The sequence below is a fragment of the Cannabis sativa genome, chromosome 3 (assembly GCF_029168945.1).
Source record: "Cannabis sativa cultivar Pink pepper isolate KNU-18-1 chromosome 3, ASM2916894v1, whole genome shotgun sequence".
NCBI classification, from domain to species: Eukaryota; Viridiplantae; Streptophyta; class Magnoliopsida; order Rosales; family Cannabaceae; genus Cannabis; species Cannabis sativa.
This window is the reverse complement of record NC_083603.1, coordinates 24,834,512-24,845,508: the sequence shown is the minus strand read 5'-3', so window position 1 is coordinate 24,845,508 and position 10,997 is coordinate 24,834,512. Positions and strand designations below refer to the sequence as shown.

The 10,997-nt window shown below is 35.5% G+C and overlaps 1 protein-coding gene across 1 annotated transcript; it reads left to right on the top strand.

The window, feature by feature from the left end:
• Positions 1-4,653: 4,653 nt before the first annotated feature.
• On the top strand, positions 4,654-7,926 carry LOC115708687 (laccase-11). Its single transcript, XM_030636672.2, has 6 exons — positions 4,654-4,926; positions 5,011-5,162; positions 5,271-5,515; positions 5,591-5,719; positions 5,818-6,741; positions 7,531-7,926. The coding sequence occupies exons 1-6, from the start codon at positions 4,819-4,821 to the stop codon at positions 7,659-7,661; spliced, it is 1,689 nt and encodes a 562-aa protein (XP_030492532.1). The 5' UTR covers positions 4,654-4,818; the 3' UTR covers positions 7,662-7,926.
• The last annotated feature ends 3,071 nt before the right edge of the window (positions 7,927-10,997 follow it).

The window sequence follows — 10,997 nt, the reverse complement described above, 5'->3', positions numbered from 1 at the left end:
GAGAAAATGAGATGCAGAAATGATAAAACAGCAAAATTGCATAAGTGAGGCTCATTATCCAAGGCCCATGGCCGGCCACACTTATAGGGTTTTATCATTTATTTTTTCATTATTTTAATGCCAAATAATTCTAACTTAAACCTAGGTGGTTACCTATAAATAGAAAGTGATGGCTCTCATTCACACTTAACTTTGTCAGATGAAATTTGAGCCTCCTATTCTATTCTCTATAGGCCGAACCTCTTCCCTTCTCTTTTCTTCTCTAAATTTCAAATTCCTTGAGTGAATGAGTGAGTGCCCACACACATCAAGTGGTATCTCAATCATAGTGTGTAAGACTGTGGAAAATCAACCAACAAGAAGGAGATTCAACATCAAATGAAGGAGAGAAAGAGATCCAGGTTCAGATCTTGGTGATGCTCTGCTACAGAAAGGAATCAAGGGCTAGAGATCTGAACGAAAGGAGTCATTATATTCCGCTGCACCCAATGTAAGGTTTCTTAAACTCTTATGTATTTATTTCATTGTTTTAGAATTCATATTAGGATGTTAATGAAACATACTTGTTAGTAAATCTAGATCCTGGTAAAATATATCCAACAGAACCTTCCCTGTACAAATTCGCTCTGATTCTTTGAAATCAAATCCGATAGCATTAGTTTCAGCCTTGAATAGATCATCTTTGCTGCGGCTTTGTATAATACATTGCAACATGCTATTGGTCTATAATCACCAGCAACATTGGGGCACTTTGTTTTTGGCACAAGGGCCAAAACTGTATTGTTCACCTCTCTAAGAATTTATCCAGAGTGCAAAAAGGAGGTAATGGATTCATAAACATGTTCCCCTACTAAATCCCAATTGTCTTGAAAGAAAGAGCTGCTAAATCCGTCTGGACCAGGAGCTTTGTTTCCAGGAATATCAAATATTGCCTTCTTGACTTCCTCTTTTGTGTACTGCATAACGAGCATGTCCGCTTGTTGATTAGACAGAATAGGCCCTTGCTCTATAATTCTCTTCATAACCGATCTCCTCTTAGGCATCTTACTCCCCAGAATCTGGTTCTAGTACTCAAGAAACAAAGTTGAAATTATATGAGGATTATCAACTCTTACCCCACTAGTATCCATGATAGAGAAAATCTAATTTTGACTTCTTCTAACACGAATACTATTGTGGTAAAAAGCTGCATTCGAGTCCCCATCTTTGAGCCATAGAATCTTTGCTTTTTGTTGGAGAAAAGAAGCATAAGCATTTTCGATCGAGGCAAATTCCTTTCTGACAGCAACTTCACGACTCTGTAAATCTATATTCATTGGGTTCTGATGTAGTTCCTTTTGACATTCCTCCAACTCCTCTTTAGCCTTGGCATGTGCAATAGGTAACTTGGCAAAACGTTGCTTATTTAACAGTTTAAACAGCAGCTTCAGCCCCTTTAATTTAGTGACAATCTGAAACATTTTCGTGCCCTTGTCCCTTTCCAACCATCTATCTCGAACCAACTTGTTATACTCAGGATGGGAAGCCCACATCTTGAAGTACCAGAACGGTTTCTTACCACCAAGAAGAAGAACCGAAATCGTTAGAACAGCTGGAGAGTGATCTAGCAGCCCCTCATTAAGGAATACAACTTCAGCATTCGGGTGAGAGTCAAGCCAACTTGGATTTGCAAGGACTCTATCTATTTTAGAGTAAATCCTCTCATCTCCAAGTTGCTTATTAGACCAAGTAAAGAAATTACCAAAAAACTTCACATCCTCAAGGTTGCATTCTTCAACACAATCACGAAACTCCGAGGAGTTCTTATCTTTACTTTGCTGCCTATTCTTTCTTCCTTATTAAGTATGTCATTAAAATCTCCATGAATCACCCACGCTTCTTTACTTGCTATGTCTCTTCAGTCACCCCATAAACTCCTTCTCCCAATCTCATCATTAAAACCATAGACAAATGTCACAAAGCACTTTGTTTTCTTGTCTATAGTTTCAACAAAGAGATGTATGAGTTGACTAGTACACTTAATGATGTTAACATCAAAACTATTTGGATTCCAACTTACTATTATCCGACCACCCTTGTGCCAAGCAATATTGGAGGCGAAGCACCACCCGAAAACATCCTTATATATAAGGCTCCCGAATTCCGAGCCTTAACTCTTGTCTCGAGGAGACCAACAAGACCAACCTTTTGAGAGCTAATCAATTGCTTGACTAGATTTTGTTTTTGTTGGCTATTGATCCCTCGGACATTCCAACTTAAAATTTTATCCATTATTAAGAGAGGGCCCTCCCCCCCCCCCCTCCTATGTTATCATCTTCTAATATTTGCCCTGCTTTTCCTACTTCTTTATCTCCCTTTTTCTCACCTATTTCATCTCCATTATTCTCCCCCAAAGCAAGAAACTTGTTACTAGTTGTAGTAGCAGTAGGTTCTTTCTCAGGTTTAGATTTCCATCCCTTTGGAACTTTTTGAAAGCCATCGGCATCAACTTTGTTGCTGTCATCCTTTTCTTTTATCACACCCTACTGCTGCCCAGTGAATTTCTTTACCCACTGCTGCTGTTTTTTGGGTTCTTTCCTTCTACATTCTGCCGTCAAGTGCCCCAAACCTTCATAATGTGCACATATTACAGGTTTCCATTCATACGAAATGGTGACTGAAGTATTGCAGCCATTCTCATCCTCAAATTCTATCATCTCGGGCAAGTCTTGCTTAATAGAAACCTCAATCAAGACTCTTGGAAAACTCAGTTTTTCTCTATTTTTTGTGGCCTCATCAACCATAACCGGCTTCCCAATTTGTCCAATAATCTTGAACAAAGACCTCTCTCCCCAATACTTGAGTTCTAGGTCATCTAGATGAACCCAAATAGGTACCATCCTAATATCTTCTTTTTTCACATTGATAGAGGGCTCCAATTCTTTCATGACAATTGGTCTTCAGTTGAAAAAGATATAACCTCCCCTGAGCACATCATCTCTAGATTCAACTGAATAAAACCGAATGATATAGATGCCATATGACAGTAAGCCAACTCTCTCAACTTTATCAGTCCACATTCTCCTCACAAAACCCTCAAACACAGCTAACGGGGGATTCGCTCCTAAAACGTAACAAACTATTGATGGTTTCCAGAAATCCACTTCCTCTTGAATATCATCATTAGTAATCTTCACCTTATTACACCCTGAATTTGAAAATAAATTCCTAACAACAATTACAGATCTCAGTATAGGAGGATTCGTAGCCATACCTTGCGAAAGCTTTGCAGAACATTGCTCAGAGGCTTCCATGAAGTGGGCGAAATCCTTCCTGATGTCTTCCTGCTGCATAATCGATCGAAGAGAGGACTTCGGTGATAAAGCCTCTGGTTCCAGCAATCCTGGTGGAATTCCAATAGATCCATCAATCGAGTCTTCATCTTCAGCATCCGAGAACTCAATAGGGGCAACTCCAAGAACCGCATCCATTGATTTAGTCTTCCTGACATCTGAAACAGAATTCGGACCCTTCTTCTTCACCAGCTTCGTCGAATTCCCTTTCCCACGCCCTCTTCCTCTTGTCTTCACCATAGCTCCAGCACCCGCTGCCAGGAGTCGAGAGGGAGAATAAAGTTATGGTTTCAGTTTATATATTCTAAAACATTATTTAAACATTATTATTATATTTTATGTTTTTTTAATTTCTTTTTAGGTTGTTGTTGTCCTATTTGTAAGTTTTTTTTTCTTTTCTGTTCACTTAATATGTTGATGTCGAATTAATTTGTATTTTGAAAGTTAGGTTGTTATCCAGTTATTTTTGTTGTTATTTAGTTGTTTTTGTGTTATTATTGTGTTGCGAAAAAAAGCCTAACAGGACAAAGCCCACTACGTCCAAACTTGCCACGTGGGGCCACTGACGATTTGATGCTGTAATCTTATGCGCGTCAGTCAACTTTGATGCTTTTACCCCACTCGCGTGTGAGTCTCACTTGCTCACATATCCACATGTACGGCTCACTTTCTTATCCGCATCTGGGCTTTATTTCTACCGTAAAAAATTTAAAAGATAGTATTTTTGAAATAAGTAAAAAGTATAAATGTTTATTTTTCCTTGTCAATAAATGTTTATTTTTAGTAGTATTAATGCCAAATAGAAAAAATCCCTAGTTAACCCTATTTGCAATAATATATCTACGCTACTTTTTTTGAATAAACTCTACTGTAGTTTTTAAATTGAGTACTTTCTCTTAATTATGTGTTATTGAACATAGTTATGTTGCAGTGTAAAAGGATGTGAGTGTGACCGTAAGTTTTATGTAACCTGATGGTAGAGTTTTTTCCTTTTGTTTTTCCACTACATTATATACAGATATATATATTTGCTGAATTATATATATATATATATATGTTACATGCATAGATAGATACATTGTCACTGTCTCTCACCCAACATCTTATTAAAAGTTGAAGCCTGAGACACAAAGCAGCTGCAAAGCAACTTCAAACTACATTATTTTTTTTTTTTTGGTACAATAATCTAAACAAAACATATATATAATTTATATATACGGTCAAATTTGCATAACCTTTTAAGGTACTCTGTATTTCTAAAAAGTTATTATTGCTTCCAAGCTTTCTTAAAGTCTCATGCAGCCTTTGCTTTACCTAATGATCAAAATATTATATTTCCACAGCTCTCTTTCAACAACAACCCTCTCTCAGAAAACGTAACCTTCCATCTGACCCTGCTAGCTAGCTACTTATTATTTGCATAAATATTCAAATGTTTTGTCATCCATATTGGCATCTGTAATCAATTTCTCAATAGCACATTAACATGGCAATAATGTACCAAGCACCCTCATCACTAATTCTTTCTCTCTTTCTCTTTATTGGGTTTCTATCTTCCACATCTGAATCTGCTCTAGTAAAGTACCAGTTTGATGTAAGTGTACAGATAACTATATTATTTGAGTACTTATCAAAGTAATGCGTATAGTTATTAATTGTTAATTAATGAATAATACAGGTCCAAGTGAAGAATGTGAGCCGGTTATGCCACTCAAAACCAATAGTCACAGTAAATGGAATGTTTCCAGGGCCTACTATTTATGTCCGAGAGGGAGATAGACTTCTCATCAATGTCACTAACCACGCTCAGTATAATGTATCCATTCATTGGTACAAATTAATTAATATAGTGTATAATTTATTTCATCTTGTTATATTATATATATATATATATAATTAATAACAAAATGTCCTATATAAAAATATATATTTATACAGGCATGGTTTGAAGCAATTTCGCAATGGGTGGGCAGATGGACCAGCATACATAACACAATGTCCAATCAAGACAGGTCACAGCTACACCTATGATATCAATGTTACAGATCAACGTGGTACATTATGGTGGCATGCACATATTTTGTGGCTTAGAGCTACCGTTTATGGTGCCATTGTTGTAATGCCTAAACAAGGAGCTTCATTTCCTTTTCCTCAACCCAACCAAGAAGCTAATATTATCTTAGGTTGGTAATTAACTAACATATTACATACTTTAACTAAACATCATCATTAACTAAACTAGCTCATAATATATGCAGGAGAGTGGTGGAACACAGATGTTGAAACAAGTGTGAACCAAGCAAACAAATTGGGGTTGCCACCACCCCAATCTGATGCTCATACCATTAATGGAAAACCAGGGCCACTCTTCCCTTGTTCAGAAAAACGTAAACTCCATCTCATTGTTTTAATTGATCATCCTATTTTGCTCAAAAATTAAAGACGAAGACTTATTCATTTTTATTCTTGATTTTGATTTCATCAGATACTTATGCCATGGAAGTTGAGAGGGGAAAAACATACCTCCTGAGGATAATCAATGCTGCACTTAATGACGAACTATTCTTCGCCATAGCAGGACACAACATGACCGTGGTTGAAATAGATGCAGTCTACACAAAGCCCTTCACAACAAAATCAATACTAATTGCACCAGGCCAAACGACAAACGTACTTGTTAAGGCTGACCAACCTCCAAACAGGTATTTCATGGCAGCCAGGCCATTCATGGACGCACCAGTACCAGTAGACAACAAGACAGTCACAGCCATTTTACAATACAAAGGTGTACCAAACACAGTCTTACCAATCTTACCACAACTCCCACGTCCAAACGATACTAATGTAGCATTCAACTACAACAACCAGCTCAAGAGTTTGAACACACCACAGTTCCCTGCTAAAGTCCCTACCAAAGTGGACCGTCACTTATTTTACACCATTGGTTTGGGCCAAAACTCATGTCCGACTTGTCTAAATGGGACTCAGTTTGCAGCATCTTTGAACAACATTACCTTTGTTATGCCTCAAGTGGGGCTGTTGCAGGCTCATTACTTCAACATTTCAGGTGTTTTCAGGGCTAACTTCCCTGACAAACCTCCAGTTCCATTCAACTATACTGGTGCCCCACTGACCGCCAATCTCGGTTCTTCTTTAGGGACAAGGCTAAGTAAGGTGGCCTACAATTCAAGTGTTGAGCTGGTTTTGCAAGATACCAATCTTCTGACTGTTGAGTCCCACCCTTTTCATCTTCATGGATATAATTTCTTTGTGATTGGGAGTGGGGTTGGGAATTTTGACCCTGCTAAAGATCCTGCAAAATATAACCTTGTTGACCCTCCTGAGAGAAACACTGTTGGTGTCCCTACTGGTGGTTGGACTGCAATAAGGTTCAGAGCTGATAATCCTGGTAGGTTTATATGTTACATTTATTACTATATCCATGTTTAGCAATTTAATTTAATCTTCAAGAGTTCTTTTAGTTTGTTTATTTCCATTAAGTGTTTTTAGTGTTCAGAGTATGATAGTAATTAACACCTAGCTACAGTGACGAAGCAAGAAATTTAGTTGAGTGAGGGCTTGAATAAATATTAAGTCAAAACTAATAAAAATAATGATAAATGTATCTTTCAAATTTTCATCTTCAACAAAATAAAATAATACTGTTGACAAAAATAAAATAAAATATTGTCAATGGTATTATTTTATTTTTTAATAAAGTATTATTTTTTATTATTATTTGTATTAGACTACTCTTAAAATGGGCTTGATTAGAATAAGAGTAGGTTCATGAATCATGATTATGATATTGAGTGAGGGCTTTTGTGAATTGGACTTTAATAAATTGAGCAAAGTGAATTAATATATGTATATATCTACATATAAAAAATTTGATGTATATATTTGAGTGAGGGCTTTAGCCCACACATGGGCTAAAGTCCCTCCGTCCCTGCCTAGCTATTTAAGTTTATTCAGCAAAAATTTTATACTTTTCTATATATTGTACAGCTTCCAATAAAAAATTACACATCACTACATTAGATTAGAAAAATAAAATCTAAATATCTAATTTTAAAATTAAGAATTTTGTGAAAAAATAAAACTATAAAGAATTTAATTGATACAGTTTATAGAATTTAAGGATTTGATTCCGTTAGTTTTTTCCTAATGATTAATTATATTTATGGTGTATAACTAGGTGTGTGGTTTATGCATTGTCACCTTGAGTTGCACACCATGTGGGGTTTGAAAATGGCTTTTGTTGTTGAGAATGGGAAGTTGCCAAGCCAATCAATCTTGCCACCACCAAAAGATCTTCCACCCTGCTAACCAAAACAAACGACACGTCGTTCGATGGAGCTCTTACTTAATTCATTTTATTTGTTCTGATTTCATTCATTGTCGTTTTTTCTTTCTCCTTTCTTTTGTAGCAATTCATTGTCATTTTCAAATATATCTGTTTCTTTGTTCTTTTAGAAACAACATACATCATGTCATTGACTTCACAATTGTATAATTATGAAACTATAGCTGAGATTTGTATGAGATTGCTTCGTGTACGTATAATTAATGGAATCAATAATCATTGAGATAATTCTTTTCATTTATTTTTTTAGGGTAAATTGCATCATAAATATTTCATGTTTCAGATTTTATACACTAATGTTTATTTTTGGAGGCAAAAATACATAATGTTACAATTTTCTTACACCGTTACTACCACTTTTGTTATTAACTCATAAATATAGACACGTGAAGGACCCAAATGCATTACATTTTTTTATTTTATTTTAAAATTTAATATTCTTAATATCATAAACTAAATGCTACTTGTTTTTTTTTAAAAAAATAAGACAGATGCAATACTCAATTACCATAGCTGAGTGAACCGGTGTAATATATGGAACATGATTATCGAATTGAAATGTCAATATTATTGTAAAAATTGTTATGAGAACAAGTTTTTTTTAAACAAGTAGCATTTAGTTTCTGATATTAAGAATATTAAGTTTTAAAATAAAGTAAAAATAAATGTAATGCATCTGAACCCTCCGCATGTCTATATTTATGAGTTAACGGATGTGGTAGTAACGGTGTAAGAGAATTGTAACATTAGGTATTTTTGCCTCCAAAAATAAACATTAGGTATTTAAGTGTGTAAAATCTGAAACATTAGGTATTTATCCCGCAATTTACCCTACTTTTTATTATCTTCCAAAATAAAAATAGAAGTTAACCTGTTATCATTGTCTAAGCTTCATTCACAAATAAAACAACTATGTGTACAATGTACCAAGCTAATTTCATGTAGAATATAGAATAATGTAATAATTGATTATTATATCTAAAAAATAAAAAAATGTAATCCGCGTTTTTAGATTAATGACATGTGCATTTCCAAAGCTCAACATCAGCTAAAGCAGGCACATTTCTGGGCCCACTAAAATTTATAAGTCGACCCATCTTTGGACTTAGGCTATGGCTCCGAATCTGAATGTAAGTCTAGTTGGCAGACAGATCGGACAACTTTTGTCCGGGAAAGGCTGTTTAGTTCAGAGGGCGAAGAGTCCATCAAGATCTAACTGGTTGCCCTCATTGGATTATCAGTATACGCGCGGTCAATTGAAGAGACATCTAGAAGTCTCTGAATATCATCATACGTAGCGTCCTCCAAACACAGGATCCCACCATGTCAGGGTTTGTCCATGGAGTGCGCGCACTACCAAAAGGCAACCACCATTTTGTCTATCGTCATATTCTTTGACATTCTCAGTACCAACACAACAGTGCACGACATGTGGCATTATAGTCGGTACCCACTCATATGGACGACCGTTATCTCGTGAATTAGGCCTCACCCCATTGGCCTAAAGTCAATACATATTGTATTTTACCTTATCAGTGGCTAGTTGACACCTCTAAATCCTACCGGGTTTGGGTTCACCCATACTCAGTTCTACTCTATAAATAGAACATGTTCCCTTCATGTAAAGGGATTGGTTGGGAAATCAATTCTTAGAAAAAGGTTAAGAATTAAGGTTCATTTGTTAAAGTAAAAAATATTTGTGTAAAGATACTTTGAAGCTTTTTTAGATTGATAATATTGACTCGAGAACTAAGGCTCATTAGTGCCTAGATCATGTAAAATCTTGGTTGTTTTCTTCATTCTTTTTTAAGCTTATTTCATAATATATTTCCGAAAATTTTGATAAATATTTTGGTGCTTTCATCGAGTGATGAGGAAAGATTTAACATAGTTGTCATCTACAATAGTGATTGCAATCTGAAAGGCAATGGTCAAGTCGTCTCCTTGACATGTTAGGGACGATGTTGTTTAAAGACAGCGAAAACTAACTCTCCCCGACAAACGCTCAAATGGCTTTCGCAAGGAATGGGGTAATGTCGAAGGTGGGCAACCGTCCGCAACCAAAAGACCAGCATCGCAAAAATCAAGTTGATGACAATCCCATTGATGAGGATGAGCAAGAAGGTTGGGAAATGACCATAATAAAAACTACAACCAAGAGTATGAAGACGAATACTACGAGCAAGATCCTGAAGTAATACGACTCTAGTAGGAGCTTGCAGACACCTAAAGGAGGTTAGCAAAGCAGGGAGAAGCCTTGCGTTAGATACAAGAAACCTTGGCACTGCTACAAGTTCAAGCTAACCTCCTAGAAAAAAGCCCTCCTGCTATGAAATTTAACAATCCTAGAGTTGGGCCCTCCTCCCTAGAAAATAACAAAGGGAACGGTGTAATGGGTGCCCCTCCTCGAAGACCCACGGACATGTTGGGGTTTTATGCCCTAAATAAAATCTATTTCAATATAATTTTATTTACTAATTAATAAAAAAATCAAAAATCATCTTTGTTGCTTGTTTCATATGATTACTTTCATGATTATAAGTTCGATATAAAATTTTTATTAAATCCCGAACATATAGTTGCTCATGATTATAGTATATCTCAACCCAATATAAGATGATTATTATTATATGCTTCATACTATTTAGTCTGAAAATTTATTAGTGGAGTAGATTTACACGGACATGATACTCAACAAATGTTGTTCGCTTACACTTGGATAAGTAGAATATCTTTTCAAGAGCATTAGTAAAGTAAACTTGTATCAGATGAATCGACGATACATCAAACCAGACTGATATTAACAGTAGAAAAGATATCATACACTTATTGTTACATCATTTCTATGTCAATGCCACTTAGTTGATCTTAGATCAATTGATCTCAGTCTTCATATGGTTAAACTTTAGCTGAATTGTACTACACGAGTTCTTAGACTTATTCATTACTAGTTTACGAGTAGTAGCCCATACTTACATGTTGGGAGCTCGGTAGAGAAATTGAGTGGGAGCCTTAATAATAGAGATGGAATCTATTGCTAATATAAATACTTAGATGTAAAATGATAGTTTCTTTAGAGCTTAGCTAAACGATATAAATGGAAGAGCTCTAATTTTAACAATTATATTTGTTTATTAAAATATCATTTATAAGGAGCTAATTTTTTTAAAAATAAAATACATCAAAGGGCAAAACAGTAAATTTGACCTTACTTGATGTAAATGGTCTATAGGGCATCATTGATTATTTAGATTAAATAATAGATAATTTACAGCGTATCTATTTTTGATATATAGAGC

Coding starts and splice junctions, on each gene's coding strand:
- LOC115708687 (XM_030636672.2), top strand. CDS start 4,819: ATGGCAATAATGTACCAAGCACCCTCATCACTAATTCTTTCTCTCTTT. Junction 5,163..5,270: donor TATAATGTATCCATTCATTG/GTACAAATTAAT, acceptor ATATTTATACAG/GCATGGTTTGAAGCAATTTC. Junction 5,720..5,817: donor CTTCCCTTGTTCAGAAAAAC/GTAAACTCCATC, acceptor TGATTTCATCAG/ATACTTATGCCATGGAAGTT.